Source organism: Salvia splendens, unplaced genomic scaffold (genome assembly GCF_004379255.2).
Source record: "Salvia splendens isolate huo1 unplaced genomic scaffold, SspV2 ctg697, whole genome shotgun sequence".
Lineage (NCBI taxonomy): Eukaryota > Viridiplantae > Streptophyta > Magnoliopsida > Lamiales > Lamiaceae > Salvia > Salvia splendens.
Window position 1 is genome coordinate 1 of NW_024599364.1, and position 25,036 is coordinate 25,036.

Consider the following 25,036-nt stretch of genomic DNA (forward strand, 5'->3'; position numbering starts at 1 on the left):
TTTTTTTTTAAGAAAACAAATAAATATTGCCGAACGTTTTTTGCAATGATAATAATCATATTCGTTAAGCAAGGAATAAACTTCAGTCAACGATTCAAACCATCATGCTTCAATATTTTGAACCAAAAATATATTAAAAATCAACTATGAATAAAGTGAACTTCAAGTATTAACTACTTGTCGACTTTAATAAAAAAACGAATATAGTGAAATTTATTCTTTCACAATTATAATTTTTTACCCAAAACATATGGTAGTGCTTTTTTAACCCACGTAGACTTATACAATGTATTATCAAATGAGCTAAGGTTGTATATGGTTTTAATTTGATGCATATATGGTCTAAATTGCAGTTTGATTTTCTTCATTCTTTAAATTGCAGTTTTTTAAGTTTCTTTAAGTTATTTTGATATTTATTTGCTTTCCTAGTTAATTATTAAGTAGTTGAAAAGTTGTTGATCAATATTAATTGGTTTGAAATTCTTTCCTTTATCAAATTAGTGCTTCTTTAAGTTTATTTCCTTTCTAGTTATTTTTTAAGTTTTATTATAAGTTTATTTCCTTTATAGTTATTTCCTTTAAGTTTGATTATTCCATAAGTTAAGATTTTCTTTTGCTATATAAATGCTATATTGTTGAACTACAAAAACAGACATTAACTTGATAAATATAGTTATAAGTCTTCGTCAAATTTAAGACGAAGATCATATCAAATGCAGTTGTAAAATAGTAAGTATTACTCGCATTTAGTAGTAATTTCTTTAGCTATCAAAGTTGAAAAAAAATATCATGTTGAGTACTATGAACAACAACTCCAGTACAGTTTTTATTGTGAAGGGGCCCAAACATTCATGAAATATATGACTCCATTTTCTACTTTATTCTCTTATTTATTCACCAAACAAACATGAAGCATTGCTTAAAATTATTTACCAAAAATAAAATGTATAAGTAAGTGAGATGGAGGGAATACTAATACATACTAGCATAATCAAAATTTTCACCTAAGCTTACATATATATAAATACTCCAATTTTTCATATAGACACTTGACACAATACTCTCTCTAAACGGCCAAACATATTTGGGGTAATCTTTTATATGTGAACAAATGTATATACACCTCCAATTTTCGGACAAAAAGATGATAAAAATCGAGCAAAGAAATAAATCAATAATTATAGTAGAATTACAGTAATTTGTAACATGGTTTAGGTCGTCAAGTTTATATTTAGTATAAACTTTATAAGTAATCTCTGGAAAATAAAGTTAACACTTTTTATGTTATGAGTGTGATCAGTTGGTAACTCATCAACGTAGTGTATTAAAAATGTCAACAATGAAATGTCGACATAAATTTAAATTAATATTTTAATGTCAACACATTTTATTAAAATGTCAATACAAATATATGTTGACATGTTAATGTGATCGTGTAGACATTTTTAATACACTACGTTGATGAGTTAGTAAGTTAACAATTTAAGAAAATAGCATTATTACGCACCTTTTATGTTATAGAAGTATAATAGTACTACATATTCTTGATATTTGTAATAATTTTTTTAATCTCTAGTGTCATTAAATTAAGTTAAGTAATTAAAATTTTAATTATGTGGTTTTCGAAATTTGAATAGATTATTTGAATTTCATAAATATTTATAATTACTAAATACTATTACTAAAATAAATAATGAAATAGAAATATAATATCTAGAAGGTGATGATGCCATCCATGTATGAACAAGAAATTCTGTCATGTGAAACGTGTGTTTTAGTTTACCTTTCTTTTATTTTTATTTTCAAAAAAATACTCTGATAAAATTCTGAATAATTGAAGAATCCTTTTTTTGGTGGGAAGAACACTCCATTAATAATCGATTTGCTCATATAATTCTCTCCATCATTTCGCGATTCTCCTCCATTGATAACGCGACGCGAGCAGTGGAGCTGTGCAGTGAAGGTTTCAGTCGCAATTTCTCCCATCAATACTAATTACTACTACTTCCTACGTTTCGAGAATTTATTCCTCTGCTTTTTCGCTGCCATTTTCTCGTCACCCACAGCTTTTTTCTGAGAAATCCACATTCGCAACAGGTATGGAGCGCTTTCCTTCTCCTTTCTCTATCTGAAAGCACATTTAAGGGTGCAGTGGCGATCTTTTCACCCCAATCCACATTTCCCGGATTTTCGAAAACCCTAGTGAGCTTTGATTGGGATTTGTGGTTTGTTGATTTCGTTGAAAAAAAATTGACCTGAAGTTTATGATCATGTATACTCATTGTAATCGGAGAATTAACTTTTTACCGCAGTGAGGTGATTGTTTGAGGCGGTTAATTTTTCTTCACATTGAATCCTTTTAGCTAAAAAAACTTAGATTTCGGCTCGTACTTTTGGGCGGCGTATTTGTTATTATTAGACGATGATTGCAATAATTTTTGGTGCCTGGAAGGAAAAAAACAATAGTTGCTGTTTCCTTTTTAAAATTCTTGTATAATATGCGGATTCTGCTGCTATTTTTGGTGTATTATTTTACTACTATTATTCTCACCTACTTGTTCCTTCCATAATCTTTCAGCTAAAGTGAGAATCTTTTTTGCCTTCATTGATATAGTAATTTTTAATCCGGGTAACTGACAGTTATTTGCTCGGACCCTTCTCTGACATTGAACTTGTACGCACGTTCTGCTCATTTTTTCCTCAGCTTCTAGTGTTAAGATGTCAAAGCTGTACATTTTTTTTGTTAATTTGGCTGGAGGCTATTCTCAATTCTGTTTTGTCTTTGTAATCTCTAGTGGACATCCCTGTTGGTTTTAGTGTTAGTTGGTATATAGATACATGTTGTCTTTCTTTATTTTGTGTAATTGTAGTTATGCAAATTTCAAATTTTTATGTATGTGCTGTTATGGATATGCATATGTCTTTGATTTGAAGCCTTATTCTTTTAATGTGATCCTGGTCTCCCTTATTCTCACTTATGACTTTTAAGGTTTATCTACATATGTATGATTTCTTTGTTATTTCTAACTCAGTTTACCTTATTTGTGATCAGAGACTGGATCCACAGGAGAAAAGGCCAATTTATGGAGGGCGGCGCAGAAAGAGGTTCGGAATGCCAGAGGACTACAGGTGGGAGGGCGAGTAGTGACAATGGTTCTAGTAAGGCCACAAGTATACCCTCTGTTGCTTGAAAGCAAGGGCATCTGCACCGGAGCTAGATGCCAAGTGCCACTCAACTGTTGTTTCTGGATGGTTCAGTGAAATTCAGCCATCCTCTGGTATTGGAATATGCTTATTATTATGTTTCCTGGGACACCCTTGTCCACTTCTGCTTTAGTCCTACCATTTTCAGCGTTGCATTGTGTTCCAAATGGGCTAATCAATTTGTACTTTATGATATTGGTTGCAGATGAGTCTTTGAATGAAGTCTATTTTAACAACCCAATGTGGCCAGGTATAATCCTCTTTTTGTCCTGATTCAAAAACCAGATGAATCCTCTGTTACGTATTTTTTGAATTTGATAAATTGGTTCATGTGTCATTGTGGAGAATAGCTCAATTTATTTTGATGTTTGAATCTAAAAAATATTTGCACTTGTGGGGAAAGTGATTTGGCGGTCTTATTAGTTTTGAAAGTAGTAATCTCCTATACCTTCGAAAATGGAGCGCAGTTTTGTAAATCGATACACATATGGTTGTAGGAGAGTCACACTCCCTGAAGGTCGAAAAGATTTTGTTCAGGGACAAGTCAAAGTATCAAGAGGTTCTGGTTTTCCAGGTTCTGCATCTTTGACTTTGTATGATTTCTTTTGTTCCCTATCTTGTGAACTTATTTTCACTCTGTACTTCGTCGTTTTATTGCAGTCATCAGCATATGGAAAGGTTCTTGTGCTAGATGGCATTGTTCAGCTGACGGAGAAAGATGAATGTGTTTACCAGGAAATGATAACCCATCTCCCTCTTTGTTCAATTGAATCACCCCAAAATGTAATTTCTGGATACTTTATTGGAACTTTACCTTCCTATAATGCTGGAGTTTGGTACCCTGCCTCGCTGCATAGGTTTTTATATGTTAAATTTGGGAATTCAGGTTTTGGTGGTAGGTGGTGGTGATGGTGGCGTCCTTAGAGAAATTGCCCGTCACAGCTCTGTGAAGTTAATTGATATTTGTGAAATCGATCAGATGGTCATAGATGTGAGCACTCAATCTTGCTGCCTATCTTAGCTTTGTATATGTTATACTTCATTGCTGCTTATGTATTATTCTTTAATTCACAGGTAAGCAAGAAATTTTTCCAGAGTTAGCTATTGGTTTTGAGGATCCTCGTGTGCACCTTCATGTTGGCGATGGTATGATTTTAAGTTCTGTAAAACGTTTTCGTATACCTGGCCTTTAGAAGCGTAGGTTGAACATATGTTTTATATGCCACTTGGAACTAAGATATCCTGCACATGGTATTAAAAAAAACCTCTTTCACTTTTCTCTATTCATTTTGATTTTTTTACAAATTTGAAAGTGCAAGTTTTAGATTGGGTCATTACTTTTAAATGCATGTCATTCTTTATAAGTTTAAGTTGCTTCAAGAAAGCATGTGCATATAGCCTACTCTTTAAATAACTGTGACCTGACGAGCAGCATGAAGCCTGACAATTGATGTCTTCGCTTTTGGACACATGCCAGTCTTCATTTTTTCCATGAGTTTGACCTAAAATGTATTCTCTTGCACTTGCAAGTGCTATGGATAGTAATACCCTTGCTCCATTTGCCTGCATTTATCACTCCAGGTGTGTGGTTAATAGTTTTTTAACTTTTGTTCCATTTCTTATTTTCACAGCTATTGAATTTCTAAAGCAAGCACCTGAAGGGAAATATGATGCAATTATTGTTGATTCGTCAGACCCTGTGGGTACGTGTACTATTGGTGAATTGGACATGCATGAACAAATGTTATTTATTGATTTTTTACTTGTATATTCATAACCTGCAATATGCATACATTAATCACACTACTGCTGATAAAGTTCTTTAATTCATTGATAAGGTGATTAACTATTAATGAGGATATTTATGTTTTTTCTCATAATGTTTTGACTTGAGTATATTAGTTAGTCTCTATATACATACAACCATATGACTGGCAATTATGTAATTGGTTGTTAAGTAAATATTTCTGTAACAGAATCAAATCTAAAAGCAACTTTCTGATTGTGTATGAATGTGCTCAGTTGGAAATATGTTTGGTAAATCAATCATGGTAAAAAAAATCTATCATTTCGTTGATGACTAATAGTATGTTTGAGTACTTCAATTGACTTGTAGGAGTAAGTTGTAATTATTATGGTAACTCAGACACCTTTTCAGAGTGTATTCTTCATTATTGTATCTCGATGATGTTGTATGACTGGACCTTATATATTCCTCCCTCCCCCTCATATGATTGACTTACGTAGTACTACTCGAGGTATCCTACAAGCAGTAATGTAGCTTATTACATCTTTTGTTTTTTTACTGCTCAGGTCCTGCTCAGGAGCTTGTGGAGAGACCCTTTTTTGAGACCATTGCCAGAGCATTAAGGTCCGGTGGTGTTCTTTGTAATATGGCAGAAAGTATGTGGCTTCATACACATCTGATTCAGGATATGTTAACCATATGCCGAGACATTTTTAAAGGTTCTGTGCGCTATGCATGGGCTAGTGTCCCTACATATCCGAGGTAAAAAGCTTGCCATTTTATCATACAAGTAATTACAAGTTCTCGAACTGTATTTAAACACTCAAATTACCCACCACTTCTCTTATGAATTCCCATTAAGTCTGCTCAGTTATCCCAAAGATTAATACAGTCTGTCGACCAAGATTGTTTTTTTTCCTCATTATTCACGGGTCATTTTTGTTAAGTTGTAATCTGTAAGATGGTGTTCTGATAGTTTCTCCTTCTGGTTGGCAGTGGCGTTATAGGGTTTCTATTATGCGCAACTGAGGGACCACCTGTTGATTTCGTACACCCTATCAACCTATTGAGAAGTTGGATGGTGCACTTGACTACAGAAGGGAAATTAAATTTACAACTCCGAGGTATCTTCTGGTCTATTCTTGAAATTGTTTATTGAAGCTCTCGAATTGCTCTTATTCTTGAGGATTTCCATCAGCTTCAAAACTTTGTTCACAAAATGCATGGTTTATAGAATAATGTTTATTTGTGTGTTTATTATTGTTATTTAGAATCAATAATACTATGTTCTGTCAAATATAGAGAGCATCACTGGCTACTATGTTCTGTTAATTAATCAGGCTTCTTCAAACTCAACCTTCAACTACACTATTGGTCTCTTTATATGATTCGTCAACATATGTGTGTGCTGTTCTCAGGCTATTTATCTGTTATCGACTACCAGATTTTCTAAGCTTTTGTATATAAATTTGACCTATGGCACACACGATACACACACTGTCCCGAGCCATTCTGAAATTAACATCCTTTTTTTCCAAAATTTCCATGGTGCTGATACTAGACACTCAACTACGTTTTTGCTTATTGTGGATAACAGATTCATAGAGCTGCCTTTGCATTGCCATCTTTCGTAAGGAGGGAGGTCGAAGCTCTCCGGGGTTGACCAACTTCTTTGAAGTCAGCCTTGCCTCGTTGCGCACCATATTAAACACGTCGATGGCGTTTGCCTCACTAAGACTATTATTATGACTTATGATGCCTGACTAGGGTTAGAGTGGGGATAATGCATATTCTAATTAGTGTGGATTATTGAATTTGGCTGCGGTTGATTTGTTGCTTATGTTACTGGAGTCGTATTGTGTATGTGGGTGGTGTTATGATTTTCAATAACTTCGTCATGGTGTTTCATCGTTTGGTTAGAGATTTAGCAACTTGAATTTCTATTATTTTTGGCTGAAAATATGGTGCATGTCTACAACATGATTTATTCAATTACTACATATAGGTTTCTGGTTGTTGAATTTGCTTATCTTACAACATTAGGAGATAAAAATGGGTTGAGTTTAATTTACTTCAAAAGTCACTAGTTTATATTTTCATTGCTTTGAAAAGAAGTGTTTTACTTTCCGTGATGTCTTGAGCTCTTTCTAATCCATTCTTAAGAGTTGCTTCGTACTCCCTCTCTCTCCGGGGATGGTTATGGGAGTCTTATTTTTTCTTTTTGGTTTGTCTTCTAATATGACCCCTGATTCATTATTACTATAAAAGTATGAAATTTCATATTCAACTAACTATATTATTAAAAATTAATATATACCCACTAGCTTTCTTCTATTCATTTTTTTTAATGTTTCTTATAACTCGTGCTGAAAAGAAGTGAAACTCATAATGAATGACGAAGGGAGTATGATCTAACGAAGGAGTGGAAGAAATGGTGATGTCTATATCTATTTACATTTGCCAAATAGAATCAATTAAGCCATGTCAACCATTCAGATCGATGATTACCCGTCATCCACTAACTTATTTCACTCATATATCATTTAAAATCAATATATACAAGTGACACCCGTAAACCATAGTTTCTTCTATTCACTTTTCATAACATTTCTTAAAACTCGTGCTGGAAAGAAATGAGACTCATAATGAAAACGAATGGAGTATGATGTAACGAGGAGTGGAAAACAGTGATGTCTATATTTATTTTACATTTGCCCAATAGAATCAATTAAGTCACGTCAACCATTCGGATGATTATTAACACGCCACTAAAATTAGCATGGTCTTAAAGTTTATAATTTTTAAGAAACTTTAAAGTCCTAGGAAATACCATAATCTAAATAAAGTTCATGATTTTATAAACCAATTCTCTTCCTTTTATTTGAAATAAACAAAAATTCTAAATACAGAATATTCCCGTTCATCGCTCCTCTTCGTCTAAAATGTTGGGGACCTTTGAGAAATATAATGACGAAAGTTTGTTATTAAAATTCAAACAAATTTTTTGATGAAAATTGTGACTTAAATCATACTTTAGCATATTCTATGAAAATATTATGTATTTGTGAAGATATAATGACAAAAAAATATAAAATTCTTAACAAATTTTATTAAAAGTTTTATTGTACTCCCAAGATAATTAAAAATGTAAAAAAGTACTATAATTTGATTTAACTATTTTTATAAGATAATGGGAGTACTATAGTAATTAAAGTATAACAATTTTTTCTTGTATTAAAAATGGATCGAATTTTTTTATAATCAATGAGATTCTGGAATCAGGCACGTGCCATCCACACTCCCATCTCTCTACAACTTTGCGAATTGCGATTGAAATTCATGAAGCATTGCTCAAGTTCAATTGAAACTACCTTTTGTGTGTGTACCATTTCTGGAGCTCGATTCTTCGCCCTTAAATCTTCCATTTCTGCAGAGCTTCCAATCGGTACCTTTTTCTATCGCGCTCCAGCTAAATATACCAAATTTCGTATTATTTCTTTCATAATTTTGCTTCAACCTTATCTTCATCCATTTCGCGATTTTGTTAGCTTTGAGGTGAATTTCAGCTGAACATTTCGTTTTAGAAACCCTAAAAAGAAAAATTCAGCATATTGAGTCGGTGCGTGATGAATGGATGATGTTATTTGGGGATGTTTCTCGACAAGGTTATTTGTATAGTGGAAATGAACTTTCATAATTGCGTTGTTCTCCTTGTTTGGTGGTTCTTTGAATTATCTGTTTCAGATTTCACGAATTATGAGGCTTTTTGCATCAACTGAATTACAAATTAATTAACACATAATTTCAATCATGGTAGAACAGGAAAGGTTTAAAGAAAAATGCTTTGATGATGCATATTTTGAAATTGAGTCCACATGTTCATAGTATTCATATTTTGCTTTGCATATAATTTAACTAGTCAGGTGTAGAAGCACTAGGGATTTTCTCTCTTTTTTATGTTTGTTAAGACCGATTCGAATTGTTCTTAGATGTAGGCTAGTCCAATTACATCACCTTGCTATGGTGTAACCAGAAAAGTGCATTTATTTTCTTTGTAATTTCTCTTAAAGTAGTTGAGCTAACGAATTTTGATGTCACGCAGACACCATACTTCAGAATATGATCAAAGGAGCAGTTTCAGTTGTTGACCAGACATCGTTTATGTATCATGTGAGTGCCCTTGTTCATTTGTTCTTGAGGTTACTGCATGATTTCACAGCCTTGTAAGTAGTTTGTCTAAGTTCTAACTATATCATTTTTCAGTTAAGTAGCTTTAAGAAAAAGCTGTTGTCCCTTTGAACAGAAAATGGTGGAAGTGAACACCATTTCAGTAGTTAAAGTAGTTTTAAGAATATGCTCCTTAATCATGCACACCATTTCAGTGAACAGAACATTATTTCCTCTGGCCCTATTTTACATATTCCTAGCGGAAAGTGGAGAAAAACTTTCATCACCTATTTTTCATTTCATACGACCATCATAGACATCTCTACAATTTTATTTCTGTCTGGAGGCATTCAGAAGAAAGGTTACTTGAGTACTTACTTTTTTCTTCACAAAAGTTATTTACGCTGATATCAACTATTAACCACTACATTCAAGATGATATGCGGGGTCACTGAGCCTAAGAAAATTTCATCTTCTTGTTAATTGTTATACTGTTGTGCAGGCTAGGTTCCCATATCTAGCAGCTGTCAACTTATATGGGAACTCCTCATTTCTGCCTTGTAAATCTGGCACTAAAGCACCAGACTATGGGGATCACATATTGCTTCTTCAAGGTCGTGGCAAACTCACCCCAATAGCTGCATATAGCATGCCACCTGAACGTGAGGATGCCTCACCTACAGTGCTCTCCTGATTTCTGTGATGATCCTGAGAGGGATGAGGATCATAAGGAGCCGAAAAAAGAAAGAGCTTCCTCCAGAATGCATTCAAGTATTGATCTTCAACAAATTGCCGAAAAACAGGGAAACAAAGTGACTATGCTGGATAAGCTGAAGACAGTTCATTTGCACATCTTAGCTATGGAACAATGGAATGCATCAAGGCTTAACATGTGTCACCGGTAAGCTTCACTTATTCCCTATGTTTAGAATCTGTGACTGTTGACCGATAGACCTTTTTTATTGCATTTTGTATTCAATATTCTTTTCCTGTCCCTAATACAATCTATCCGAGAATTTAACCGAAAGTACAATCTACATATGGTATTACGGTCATACCTTTTTCTTGTGCCATCCTTTTAAAACTGCTAAATCAGTAGTGCTTTTTGACAGGGTAGAGTACTTAACAATTGAACTAGCCAAAAATTTTATTTATGATATCCTATTGTCATCTACATCCTAATAATTTGCAGAAATTACTCGGCAAGTGCTATAAACGTGTTGCACTATTTGGCACTGAAAAGCCTGGATACGGAACAGATCAAAGAAGAGCTTTCCTCAATTGGGCTTATGAATTTAGAGACAATAAATACTCATGTTCTTTCAAGTCTCGTTGGATGTATTGAAATGCTCATTAACTCAAGGCCAGAATCTCTCCTTGGCTTACAAGTTTCCAGTGAAGGCTTCCCTGTTCACCAAAGCTTGGTCGATAAAAATGTAGACCTTGGAATGACTGCGATGGTGAAAAAGGCATCTTCTAATAGAGACATACTTTTGGGAAAACTTCCAAATCAGAAAATGGCTCATGTCATGGTAACGGTTGGGCAAGAGGCAGCAGAAAATGATACGGATATAACAGATCTCGTCAATTCAGGGGCCACGATCTTTCGTATCAACTGTGCTCATGGAAACCCAGAGTTATGGAGTAAGATAATCACTACTGTGAAGAGATGCTCTCGTATTCTGGATCAACCTTGTCGGATCCTTATGGACTTGGCTTGACCAAAGCTTCGAACTAGAAGATTGAAGGCTGGTCCATGTGTGGTTAAAATCTCTCCCAAAAGGAATGCACTTGGTAGTGTTATACGTGGAGCCCAAGTTTGGCTGAGCCCACAAGGAGCAGGCCCACCACCTTCCCACCTATCCCCCGATGTTATTTTGCAAGTGGATGGCGAAGAATTTCTCAGTAAGCTGGAAGTTGATGATTCTGTGAGATTCACTGATGCCCGTGGAAAACACAGAAGTCTCCAAATCTTAATCAAATATCCTGTTTTTTCCGGTGCTGGAGTTATGGCTGAATGCAGCAAACCTGCGTATCTTGAGTCTGGCACTGCATTGTATATTAAGGAGAAAGGAAAGAAATCTTCAGGTGGATTTTTGGTCGATGTTCCTCCAGCAAAACAATTTGTTAGGTTGAGAGTTGGTGGCTTGCTGGTTTTATCTCGAGATAGTTCAGACGAGCAAGACACGTCACTTTATTCAGCCGTTGGCACACATAAGATGACTTGCCCTTGTGGGTATCTGTTTGATTCAGTAAAACCGGGTGACCCTATTGCTTTTGATGATGGAAAGATATGGGGAGTGATTAAAGGAAATATCATTTCAGAAGTAGTTGTAACAATCACTCATGCTGATCCTAAAGGTACTAAGCTAGGTTCAGAAAAATCCATAAATATTCCACAGAGTGATATCCCGTTTGAAGGTCTCACTTCAAAGGACCTTATGGATCTCGACTTTGTAGCTGCACATGCTGACATGGTGGGTATTTCATTCTTTCGAGATGTTCATGATATTGTTGTCTTGCGGCAAGAGCTTTCAAAAAGAAAATTTTCAAAGCTGGGGATTGTGTTGAAGATTGAGACACAAGGTGGATTCGAGAAGTTGCCTCTCTTAATACTAGAAGCTATGAAATCAGGAAACCCTTTAGGAGTGATGATTGCTAGAGGAGATCTTGCAGTGGAATGCGGATGGGAAAAGCTTGCTGATGTACAGGAAGAAATTATGTCCATTTGCAGTGCTTCCCGTATACCAGTCGTCTTAGCAACACAGGTTCTTGAATCACTGGTCAAAACCGGGGTGCCTACTAGAGCAGAAATCACTGACGCAGCCAATGGAAGGAGGTAAGCAGTAATATGAATATTGTTTGCAACCAATTATATCTGTTTTAAAAGCACTATATGGTGAGGGAAGAAACTTTTTATATTGAGGGAAACACACGATTGAATAGGATGTAGCAATCGTTTGGTATAAATAAGCGTGCGTGGTTAACATTCCAACATAAATAGAAGAAACTAAAGATTTGGTGCTTTTGTATGGCAGGGCAAGCTGCGTGATGCTGAACAAAGGCAAACATATTGCTGAAGCTGTGTCTACTCTCGACACCATTTTAAATAGCCAATGCACAAACGCGAAAGCAGAACTGAAGCCTCTGATGTTAGCTAATCGTGTCGATTGATGCCTTCCGTTCTTCATTTCTTTTTCTTTCTGTACAGTATGTAAAATGTTCAATCCTCTTTACTGAGATTTAGATGCGATTTTTTCTCTCTTTCGATATTATTTTATCGTATTGCACGCGAGTGAAAAAAAAATGGAAAGATGTACAGGAGCAGCCAAAGATACACTCAAATTTGATAACATAAATAGAAAAGGCTAATTATATTACAATTACATGAAAGAATGATTTCATTTGTCTTCGGCAGTGAAATCTGGTTCAGCTGGCTTCTGAAGCAGCATTGGCGATATCCTCTCTGGCATCCTCGTCTTTCTCGTACCATTTTGCCTCACTGCACGAAGCAAATTAGCTGCAAATCTGGAGGCATACATGGTTCCGCCCAGGCTGGGCGAGCCTGTCCCACCGTTGGCCAAAGCATCTTGCAATCGGTTTTCTTCTTCCCGGAGAGACTCCTCCAGCTTCTTCCTACAATAACGACGCCATGCTGCTTGTATAAAGCAAGCTGCCCAGGTTCTCCATTGCTGTGAGTAGAACCTGAAAGTATGGCGCAGCTGTTTACTATGTAACCGTCTGAACTGGGATGCCACGAACTTAAGATCATCAGCCATCAGAGCAAATGCTTCGACTTCTGAAAGGGCTTGCACGGTTCTGGTAGAGATGGGGAGATTAGACGACGAATGAGGATCCAGAGCCCAAGTTAAGAGTTCTTCGCCACAAAAGTCTCCTGCTTTCAGATATTCGGAATTGAAAAACCCGGTCCTTCCTCCATTAGTGGTCACAGTGATCAACTTGCCACGCATGATGAACAGCATCTCGTCAACTGGATCGCCCTCTCGAACTATGTAACTGTCCTCAGTGTAAAGAACCGGTTTAAGACAGTCGCACATCGCATCCAGCAGTTGTTCGTCCATTTTCTCAAAGAGTGGCACCTGAATAGTAGCAGACAAAGGGTTGATTATTAGCTAGTATTTTTCATTCGAAGATAGACATTGTAGCAAATGGGTTTACGGAAACACTCACCCTCTTAAGTAAATCGAGACAGAGATGTCGCTTTATGTCTCTTCTAAGGTCCTTAGGAAGATTCTGGATAAGATTCTCTTCATCAACCCCCCTAGTTTCTTGCCATTTATAATGTTCATATCTTCTGATTCGCTCCTTTATATTATCCGGAAGTAAACGGTGAGTCATCCATTGTTCAGCATCTCTTCGTTTCACCCTCATCTCCTCTAACCTTAGAGTTGTAGACTGCAGATAAGTCTGCACAATGAATAGTTACAGCTTATTAGAACCTCGGACAAACAAATTAATCTAAAGATTACTACAGACCCCTTATCTCAGAACATTATCAATTGAGAAACAACTCACAGACCTGCATATTTCCAATCAGAAACGAAAACAGCACCAAGCCGGATATGGATATAAAGACTGCAAAGCAAATTTCCCAGACATAAGTACTTGTGTGAAGGTTCTGACCAAGGGAACTGCAATAAAAGACAAGAAACGATACAAGGGATTAGAAATTCAACGATGAAAACATTATCTGTAGTAGAACAAATTCTATGACTAGAACATTGGCATTCCCATTTCATAGTTTTAATATATAATGAGATACGGCTCTCCCATTTCATAATTTAATTATTATATCATGACATACATAATGAACTTCTGCTTACCTTAAATTCTGCAAACCCCACCAGAAGCAATAAAAGAACTTCTGAGGGAAGTCTTTTGATTCAACAACACCAGATTGAAGAGCATCAAGGAATATCCCAAAGTCAAAAAGTGTCATATTAGCAGGCTGTATAGGGCACAAATTCGTCAGATTTTGTGTGAATCTTGTATGGTCAGCATCACAATAAAACGAAGCATTTCTACATGCAAATTGATCTCCACAAGCTCTTATCCAGCACGTAGCGTCGCGTTCTATTGAGAACAAATACCAAAAAGCTCCAAGCACCTAAAAATAGACCAAAAACCCAACGGTCAAAAGAGATTAGACGATATAACCTACACATCTTATCGAGTAGAGATTTGTGGGGCGGATAAAAAATAAAAACTACACAAACGAATCGGAGAATGTTAACATGTGTATTGTAGTTTCACACTTCACAGTGCACTATGATATAATCACACATACGTAATTTGTGTTTATGCTTGTTTCTTATTTCTTCCCATTCTCACAGGATTCTTTATGTGTACTTGTATACATACATAGTTAAACAATATGTAGCATGTATGATTATCTCCTAGAAGTATAGAAACATATCAAGCCCCCTAGAATACAATGCTCAAGAGGTTTTTACATCCTATGTGCAGTTCAAAAATCTAGCAAATGAATCTCAATTAACAACTATATATGGAAGAGTAAATTTAACTCGGATGCAAATGAGGTTTAGTAGATAGACTTACATGACTGGCAAGCATGTAAAGGAAAAGGTTGAAGGCAGCTCCAGCCCATGCTGTTTCAGTCAGTATGCCAGAAGTTCGTGTGACTTCTCTATACAGAGGATAGACCCGGAGAACCCTTGGTATATATTGAAAGAAAACCACAAATTTCAACAAATTCTTGGTGTTCAAAGATCTTGCTCCATTCATCTTTGGAATGACGATGAGAATTACAATCTGGGGAAGTTACAGACAATCAGCTAAGAGGTACATCCAACGACGGATTCTCAAGAGAAAATCATACGCAGGGATAACAAAATTGACAGTATACTGTACTCAATGATATAGATTGCAGTTAAAAGAGTACCTCTTTAATGAGCAACTAACCATAAAAAACGCACTTTGATTGAAGAAAGCATTTCTTTTCAATTCTATAATTGTACATTAAGCAAAACCAGACCATTATGCCATACCTGTGGAAGCGGAAGAACTGCAAGAACATCAATTATAAAGTATGATGCCAGATATCTTTTTGCTATTTCCCAAGAATCTTCAACTAGAACTCCTCTTCCAAATACACGCGAATAAGGAGCAATGAAACCAGTACGAAATTGGAAAATAATATGTGTGAGGTAAAAGATATCCGTAAAGGATCGTAAAATGCTAGCAGCAAGCTCCAATTTCTTATCCAAATCAAGGCATTTCTTTTCATCATTGATGATAGGAATGTAGAAAAACAAGGGATCCACGGAGATAGCAATCAGACATGTCAGCACAAATATCTTGTTCCATTTCTGAAGAAATGGTCCTTGAGGATCAAGAATTTTCTTCCTAAGTACCTCATCGTCTGCCAAGAATCTCTTCAATGAGAAAGATCTTATTGATCCCTTGAACCTCCTGATTCTATCAGAACCAGCTTCTACACCCCTATGAATTTTGTCTGAAATTGAGTATACTACTGAATTAAGTCTGCTCGGCTGTATTCCCCTACTAGATTGCTCATTGAAACTTTGATCTGATCTCGATTCTTGAAATCTGAAAGATAATATTAAGTTATACATGAGGAAAGACATCATCAAATTCTTTCAGAACCTATTTTTGATATACATAGAAAAAACACTCATTGAGTTATCAGCAAGTACTTAAGGTCCTTCAATAGAAAATTAAACTCCCAATATAAGATCTACCGAAAAAGCCACCCACCCTTTCCCATTACTAGGAGTAAGAAATATGTCCAATCTTTTCCAAAAGTGGCAGATAATTCATCAATCTATGGAGGAATAAACTATCTTGTCTATCTCTCCAGAAAATAGTAATTCTTGATTCAATTTCCATATCCTTCCTTCACTTATACAATACTTCCTATTCCATTCATTTTTGCTTTTATCTCCTAAAATGCTACTCCCTCCGTCCCAAGAAAGATGACCCCTTCCTTGGGCGGCGCGGAGTTTTATGCAATTCTATTTTGTGTGTTAAGTGGAGATAGTAAAGTAAGAGAGAGGGAATATAGTAGAGATAAAGGCGTTTCCATTTATGGTAATGGGTCATCTTGGTTGGGACAAACTAAAAAGGAAAGTGGGTCATCTTTAGTGGGATGGAGGGAGTACATAGCAAACATTATAAACCTCCAAAAATGCAACCTGTAACCCAAACAATAGCACCTATATAGGGATAACAAGAATCTTGAACTAACCTCACGAACTTCTCACGGTAGTGATCCATTACTCCAGCTTATATCAGAACAAGAGAAAAAAGAAGATGAAACCTCACTTTACAGGAACATTAACATAGTTGAGAAGAAGCATATGCATCCCATACTTCTGCTAGTGCCACAATTTGATGATGGTCACACCTCCTGTAATGCGATTGATTTCTTTCTATTAGAGAATTGCTCGTCTCAAAGTCGGAACTGAAAGAACTATTGGGCCCCTTGAGAGCAGAGAACAGTTAACATAACTATAATTCAATTTCTTCTAACATAGTAAAGAGCAAGCAGACATCAAAACAAAAATTTGACAGCATATCACTCAAATCAGACGTTTCGGGACTAAACAGAAAAATGCAAAAGTCCAGAAGTTCTCCACTATTAGAAAAGCAAACTACTATTAGCCATAGCAACCAAATTCAAACAGCCAAAACAATCACTCAATCGTTGATCAACAAACAAAAGTAACTAAATAAAGCAAAAAAACACCAACTACTTTTCCTAATTCCACATTTTCCTAATCCAGAATAGTCAGTCTCACAGAAAGCATCAAATCAGTAGACTTTCCAAATCACACTCAACTCTTCTTCACTCAATATTTAATCAAACAATTTCTACCAAACACTACAAACATCGATTTTGTCATCTTCTAAACTTTCAAACAATAAAAAGATCATAGCAAATTTTATCGGATAAACCCCAATCTCCTTATCCAAAAGTCAAATTCCATCACAAAAGCGTAATCAACAAGAAGAAATTGAGGAATCAGAACTTACCAGTTTGAACTCCGATTTCAGAAAATTCAACAGAAAAACAGCCAAAGAGCAAGAGAAGACAGACTTACAGAAGTGATGAGTTGTTATAAACCAGTATGTGAGAGAGAGAAAGACAAAGGAAGCTTCGCGTAGACTTCGCTTTCCAATTCCGTGCTTTCTCATGGAAGTTGAAAACTTGTGAATTTGCAGTTGGCATTTCAGATGGAGAAAATGGTTAATAAAAGAAAAAAAGATTAATTAATAACGAAAAAAGAAAACGATTTGCTCATTAAAACTGTTTTTTACAGTTAAATAAATTAACTACGCTGTTTGACTGTTGTAATTGTAATGTGTATTTTTGGAAAAGTCGCATTAGGTGGGGCCCATTTGTAAATGGAAGAAGACATTTTCTCTCCGGTTCGTTTTATTTACCGAAGAGTAGACTAGGTCAATTAGAGAGCGACTTTTGAAAAATATATTATTTATAATTATTGCCGTGGAGAATTGAGATTTTTTAGAATAATTGAGAATTGAGATGTATAATCAGTCACTCATTTTTATTAAATGAGTGTTCCAGAATTTGTTATATGAAAATATTTTTAGATTAATTAATTATGAAATGGCAAAATGATAATTTCATAGTACATTTTATTCAATAAATATATTTTTTAAAATTTTAATTTTTTAAAATTTTGTTTTTTTAAATTTTTTTGTCAACTACCTATACAATTCATGTCAACTACACATATAATGTCAATTATGGGTACAATCCAATCCATGTCAACTACATATACTCCCTCCGCCCCGCTTTAGGAGTCCCATTTGAGTCAAGCACGTGTTTTAAGAAAGTGTTTGAGTGTATAATAAATAAATGTTTTAGCGGACATTGAGACCCACTTTTAGTTGAGTTTGTAATAAGTAATGGATGTTGGGACCCATTTTTAACATTTTTTACTTACTTTGTAGGCATTTTATATTAGTTTATCTCAACCGGGACTCCTAAAGTGGGACGCCCGAAATTGATCAACCGAAACTCCTAAAGCGGGACGGAGGGAGTACAATTCATGTTAACTACATATACAATTCATGCCAACTGTACACATATAATGTCAACTATAAGTTGTTGACATTTGATGTGCAGGCTATTGACGATAATACATCCGAGTTGACATAATCTACTTGCAATTGACATTTTAAAAATGTTGTGGATGAGTGGCTAAAAATGCATCTCAATTCTCAATTAAGCTAAAAAATCTCAACCTAGCCGGACACTTCATTTATATTACTCCTATTATAGGATATTTCACCAAATAATGGTGTGCCTATTATTAAGTTGGATCCAGCACTATATTCCGTTTTGTTTTAAAGTTTTTTCATTAGCTTGATGTTTAATTAATGATTATAAATTGATAAACAATCGTTTAACGTTTGCAAAGTGTGTTCACATAGAGTTTCCTATTTAATTTATTAATTAAATATTTGCCACGTCACTCTCTACATTAAAATAAAGTACAAATTAGAGAATAAAATTTGGCTATTTGATGTGGATGAAATTACTAATATTGGTGGTTGTTTGATATTAAAAGAAAAAATTTCTTGATTTCATGTTTGACATTTGGTGAAAAGAGGGTGTAATCTCAATACTGAATTATTGGAGGGGCATCTCCACTTTGGTCATTTAATCAACCAATATCAATTGGGCCTATTATACTAATATAGATGAACCTCATGTGGTCATGAAAAGTGAATAGACTTGCCCCAAGTTTAATTCATAGGCTTTTTTGAATAAAGAAAGAAAGAAGAGAAACTTTGTGTGATTAGCCAATGTTGTAATAAATTGAGTTGTAATATGACTAGAAAAAGGACATCAAATCTAGATAAGTCTATTTTTGTTGTTCTCTCTATTTTCAGTATTGCCTTCAGGCTTCAGCCCTTCACCAGTGCCTCAAATCTACAATGAACATTATTTATAGCTAATATAAAGAAAGGGTGTAATGTGCCTTAATGTCCAATTGTTCATGCTATCTATGACTAGGACTAGGAGAACAAACAACCTAAGATCACCAAAATATAACTACGTGACAAAATTGTAGTAACAAAAATTGAAATTATTATACAATTATATTTGAATATTGGATGAACTATATATGAAATGTGTACTAGGAGTAGTATGTTGTTTTAGCAAAATGGAATTTAAATATAATGGTGAACGAAAAAAGAAATGTTTTTGTCAAGATCAAAACGAGTATCGAAAATATTCAAAAATAACAATTTGGAAACGAAAATATTAAATAAATAAAAGAACAAAAAAGATATTATACTATTAAATAGTTAAAAAGTAACTCTGGTTAAGCTCAAATATGGCCATTAACCATGGTTATTCTAACTGTAGTTAGAGTAGCCCAAATTTGGTTAAAAAACATGAAAAGTGAAACCCTACATCTTCATACATTTGCAATTTCAGATATTTTTTGGGGCATTTCAGATTTCTCATTTCTCATATGAGGTTTGACTAAAAGAAACTTTTGCAGTTTTCCCATATCAATTTGGTGGGAAAAATTTGAACAAAAGGAGGGAAGGAATTCCTGACAAAATTTCAACTCCGGCTGAATTCTGAAATGGAAAGGTAATTTTAATTTTCGGTGAGCGAGTTTTTTTGTGTGTGTGTGCGCTGAATCTAGGGTTTATGTACAGTGCTAATTTTGATTGGGAGCGGAATTGTTTTTTTTTTGTGTGTGAATTAGCTCAGATCCATTGTACTGGTTTGCTTTAATCTCAAATTGGCTTAATTTCTCTGATTCGTGTGTGTTAGCCGTTTTTTGGTACGTTCTGATAGTTGCTTGAAATTTTATCTCAATTCATGCTGTTGAAGTAATTTTACGACGTGTTGACAGTTTTGCCCCGGAATTTGCTAATTTGGTGCAATGTATAATCTACTGCTTTTAGTCTCCTTTTTCTTTTATTTTGGCAATTGATGTTAAGGGATTCACTGAATTCTGCAATGTTCAAAGGGTGAAGAACGTAAGAAATACTAGTTCAGAGACTTGCTAATTAAGGCTGTGTTGTGAACTAGAACTTCAGATGCAAATGGTTGTGGGTCCCAGATAAGCCTCGTGCAATTTGATATCATATGCAAAATTAAGTATAGTGTGCATGCATAATGTCTATGATGTGCGGTTGTCACTTTTGCAAAAGTATCAGGAGGCTGCCATGGAGGCCAGCACTATTCTACTTTGCGGTGATGCTATAGATGAGTGGCACAATTTTGATTTTTGTTCCTTTTGCCATTGAGGGTCAATCATTGCAGCCATTCTGCTGTTCCATCTTGGGACTGCTGTATTTGTTTCAGTACCTTCTTGACTCTAATGCGGTTATTCTGGCGAAGATTGTCTATTTTGTGTTTATGATACTTCACACTTGCATGAAGAATTTTCTAGATTCTCCTTGAATCATTCTTCTAGATGTAATAGTATTTTGGCTGATAAATGTGATGCAGCTTTAGAAAAGAGAAATTATAATCTGTGTGTTACTCTGTAGGTAAAAGATTATTCAAATCCATTAAAAATGATATAAAACCATCTCTAAACTCTTAAGTTGTGAACTAACATATCCTTCACTGACCCCTCATATTCCCTGCCTCCTCCTTGTTTTCACTGGTATTGTGCCTTCTTGATCCCTTACTACTAACTACTAACACCATCCCTGATTCCAATACTTGATGTGTTGGTAAATTTACGTGTCTGTTCTGTCTTATGGGCAGATTGATCATTTTAAAACCTGGTTCCTTTTCTTTTATTGGTAACTTGGCTCCATTTGCAGTGGATTGTTGTCATTTGATGTACCTTTTCCTTTGACTTAGTGTATTAATATATTTTTTGGATATTATTTGAAAGTTAAGTGATTAATGCTATTCAATGAAATTTTTTGCCTTTCATCTGAACATTTATTTGTTTTGTGAATTTCTTATCTTCTTTCATTATTCTGACACTTGGTATGAAGCAGGTGTTGACAGATCTGAAGATTCTCAGCTCTCAGTGGTGTGAAGTTTAGTGAGAGTGCTATCATTGATCAAGTCAACTTTTGAGATCCAAACAATTAGAGAAGTATGGAGTGCAACAAAGATGAAGCCCTCCGGGCAAAATCAATTGCTGAGGGCAAGTTAGAAAAAAAAGATTTTGCTGGTGCTGTAAAATTTGCTTCAAAGGCTCAGACTCTATATCCAGGTTTAGATGGTATTTCCCAAATTTTGACCACACTTGAGGTGTATATTTCTGCTGAGAACAAAATAAAAGGAGAAAATGACTGGTATGGGGTACTTGGTGTGAACCCATCAGCTGATGAAGAAACAATAAAGAAACACTATCGCAAGTTGGCTCTGAGTTTGCACCCTGATAAGAATAAATCAGTTGGTGCTGATGGTGCTTTTAAACTTATTTCAGAGGCCTGGAGTTTGTTATCAGATAAGAATAAGAGGTTGCAGTATAATCAAAGGAGGGGTTCCATAGGGTTTCAGCATAAAGCCCAGATGCATAGTGGTGGTCCATCAGCACCATCCAGGGGAAATGGGACTTTCAACTTCAGCAGCAGGGCACCATCCGTTTTGAAGAACAATACTACTAAGCGGCCACCACCTAAGCCAACTCCTGGACCACCTCCTAGGAATGATACTTTTTGGACTATCTGTCATCGGTGCAAGATGCATTATGAGTACCTTAAAGAGTATCTCAACAGTACTCTCCTTTGTCCCAATTGTCGTGAAGCCTTTTGGCTTCTGAGACAGCCCCACCTTCAAATTTTCCAAAATCTTCTAATCAGCTTCCTCGGCAGCAATCTTCAAATTCTCGTCCTAGTCGAAATTCTTTTGAACAGGGAAGAAATGTTTCAGCTGCTAAAACCTCAGGTCCATCTCAAGCAGGTTCAAATTTGGGTAAACACTCGTACCAGCAGTGTCCACCTTCTGGATCAAGGGGTTTGGAAGTACAGAACCATCTATTGCAGCGAAAGCAGCCAATGTTGTTCAGCAGGCACAGAATAAGTTGAAGAGGTCATATAGTGAATTACATGCATCTGCGTTAAGGGAGGGAGGTGTTCAAAAGAGAAAACTAGATGATGATCGTAGTCATTTTGGAATGAACCATAATGTAGCTCCAGGAAATGGTGTCTTTGCAGTTGGTAGTAGTGCACCAGGATCAAGGATTTATGGTTTTTTCGGGTACCACCTATCAACAACCAAACAGTACAGAGAGAATTATCGCCCCTTGAAACACGTAATTTGTTAATTGCAAAGGCTCGGAAGGAGATTATGAACAAGCTGTTTTTGTGGAGGTCAAAGCCTGAAGCAATCAAACAGAAAAACATATCTAAGGGAAGCAAGAAAGGACATAAAGGTACTAGTCATATTGAGGACCCGATCAGAATGAGAATGGTGATCAACCAAGGAAGGTTAAGGTCAGCAATTCTGCGGATAATGCTAGTAAAGAGGATCCTGAAGCTGTTTCAATGACTGTTCCAGATCCAGATTTCCATGATTTTGATGTGGATAGATCAGAACTTTCTTTGGGATAATGAAGTTTGGTCTGCTTATGATGATGATGATGGCATGCCACGTTTTTATGCTCTCGTTCACAAGGTGGTTTCTAGGAAGCCTTTTAAGCTGAGGATTAGCTGGCTTAACTCAAAAACAACAAATGAATTTAGCAATATGGACTGGGTTGGCTCAGGTTTTTATAAAACGTGTGGAGAATTTTGGGTGGGAAAGCACGAGAACTGCAAATCAATGAATGCCTTCTCTCAAAAGGTTAACTGGTCAAAGGGCCCACGTGGGAATATTTTAATAGTCCCCGGAAGGGTGATGTTTGGGCACTTTACAAAAATTGGTCATCTGATTGGAATGAGCATACCCCTGATGAAGTAATCCACAAGTATGACATGGTAGCCGTGCTGGATGACTACAGTGAGGAAGAGGGTGTGCGCGTTGCTCCCCTTGTAAAGGTTGTCGGTTTCAAGACAGTATTTCGTCCCAACATGGACCCTGAAGCGATCAAGAGGATTCCAAAGGAAGAGATGTACCGTTTTTCTCACCGGGTTTCAAATCATTTGCTCACCGGGCTAGAAGCCGAAGATGCTCCAAAAGGATGCCTGGAGCTTGACCCTGCAGCTACCCCATTGGAACTTCTTCAGGTGATAACCGAAAAGTAATGAGGTTCCAATCCTAAATGGCGGAAAAATGGCGATGAAGAGGCATTGCAGGATGTCCCTAGTAGTAGTTCAGACGAAATTGCTGATGGGTCTAATTAGAGCTCTGGATGTATTTATATATCTCGAGGCCAAGTAGGGAACAAGCAAGTGGACTTGACAAGGTAACCAGCATTCAGTAGGTCAAGACATCGACTAGATGACCGCGTAGTCGGGAAATACAACTGTTTTTTGGTTAGTTTTTGCAACTGCGCAAAAGTTACGAGCCTTGCTCTCCAGAAACTTCACATTTTAAAACTAGAGCTGCTTTTGGCAGATTCTTTTGAAACTAGAGCTTAGCTGATAAGCTGATCAGAAGAAAAGCAAACAACAGTTTTGGAATTTTGCTGTCTCTATTGCATCATTGATTCGGCAGTTTCAGTGTTTATTGATGCACAAAAATTGAGATTGTTTAACATGTCAATATTCTCTGAACTCTCTACACCTATATTCTTGGTTATGTAGTCAATTTTTTTGTCAGATTGTCTTGCCTCTGATTTCACACACGACTCAGAAATCTAGAAGAGAATGATCACAAATAAAAAGTGTGACCACCATACAATTTAAACCACCATATTATGGCCATCCATAAATTGATTAAATAGCAAAAAAAAATTGATTTTTTTTCAAATTTTCGGTTTAATACTACTTGATTTTACTTTTATATTCTTTTCATTATTTGTTGCTCAACATGTTACTGCTGCTCTTTCATAGTTTTTGCTCAACTTATTACTACTGTAATTTCTTGATTGTTGCTTAACGTATACAGTAATTCGTGATATTAATGTGTTTTACATAATGGAATTCAAAGATAAGTATCAACTCACAAGTTTGTTCACATGCATATAAGGTTATATCGATAATTCTAATTTTTTATATATGTAAATGGACTAAATTAACTCTTTATGGTCGGCCATAATATGGTCATTTAGCATCACTCTTTGAGATAATCTACAATCCGAAGAAGTGTTCAAGCATTTACTACTATTTTGCCGATAATATCTGATTAATGTTGTTTGATTGGATAGATAGAGTTCGAACTTAATTTTGGAGTACTAATACAAATGATTATATCTTGGCTTATAATTTTTTGTTAATAAAAAATTAATCTCTGGTTAATTTAATTTCGGACAATCTTGAGACAAGTAATTGCACATACAGCTCGCTTCTAAATAAGTGCACATCAATGCTTAGAAAGGAGAAAAGCTCAACCTTGATTGGCTAAGAAAACCAATAGACTTAAAGAAAGATTAAAGGTACAAACTTATTTTTTTCCAAACCATAGTTTATGCTCTAATGAAGGAGATAAGAAGATTTCAAATGATTAATTGATTTTGACAGTTGAAATTAAGTTGATAACGCGGAATATAAAAGAAACTGCAGAAGAAACCAAATTAATATTACTAGTCGTACCAACTTTTTTTGACTACCCTAGCCATTTTCAACTTAATTATCGAAATGGTTTTTTTTTTTCTCGTGTTTTAACTTATTAGTACATGCATTGTACATAATAATTTCCGTCTCATAATTATAAATATTGTCAGTATATATGTAATGTGTTGGTTTGTCATAGGCTTTTGAAATATTGATGTAAGCATCTTGTCAAGTGTTTGTCTATTTTGGTGTTTGAATAGCTTTGTCATTTGATTATTGCTAAGCAATTGAAAA

General features: G+C 35.5%; 1 protein-coding gene and 3 pseudogenes across 2 annotated transcripts; 3 read left to right on the top strand and 1 right to left on the bottom strand.

Moving 5' to 3' along the window:
• Positions 1–1,839: 1,839 nt before the first annotated feature.
• LOC121790991 lies at positions 1,840–6,978 on the top strand (annotated as a pseudogene).
• A 1,598-nt stretch (positions 6,979–8,576) lies between these two features.
• Positions 8,577–12,325, top strand: LOC121790989 (annotated as a pseudogene).
• A 128-nt stretch (positions 12,326–12,453) lies between these two features.
• Positions 12,454–17,360, bottom strand: LOC121790990 (cyclic nucleotide-gated ion channel 1-like). Of its 2 annotated transcripts, none has more exons than XM_042189070.1 (8): positions 17,224–17,360; positions 16,368–16,529; positions 15,148–15,709; positions 14,699–14,911; positions 13,963–14,246; positions 13,659–13,770; positions 13,310–13,546; positions 12,454–13,218 (listed from the first exon to the last, which is right to left on the bottom strand). In XM_042189070.1, exons 2-8 carry the CDS (start codon positions 16,394–16,396, stop codon positions 12,520–12,522), a joined length of 2,136 nt encoding a protein of 711 aa, XP_042045004.1. In that variant the 5' UTR covers positions 16,397–16,529; positions 17,224–17,360; the 3' UTR covers positions 12,454–12,519. The 2 variants fall into 2 exon arrangements, with proteins under 2 accessions (XP_042045004.1, XP_042045003.1); XM_042189069.1 differs by having other exon boundaries at positions 17,156–17,318.
• A 2,209-nt stretch (positions 17,361–19,569) lies between these two features.
• On the top strand, positions 19,570–23,848 carry LOC121790988 (annotated as a pseudogene).
• Positions 23,849–25,036: the final 1,188 nt, after the last annotated feature.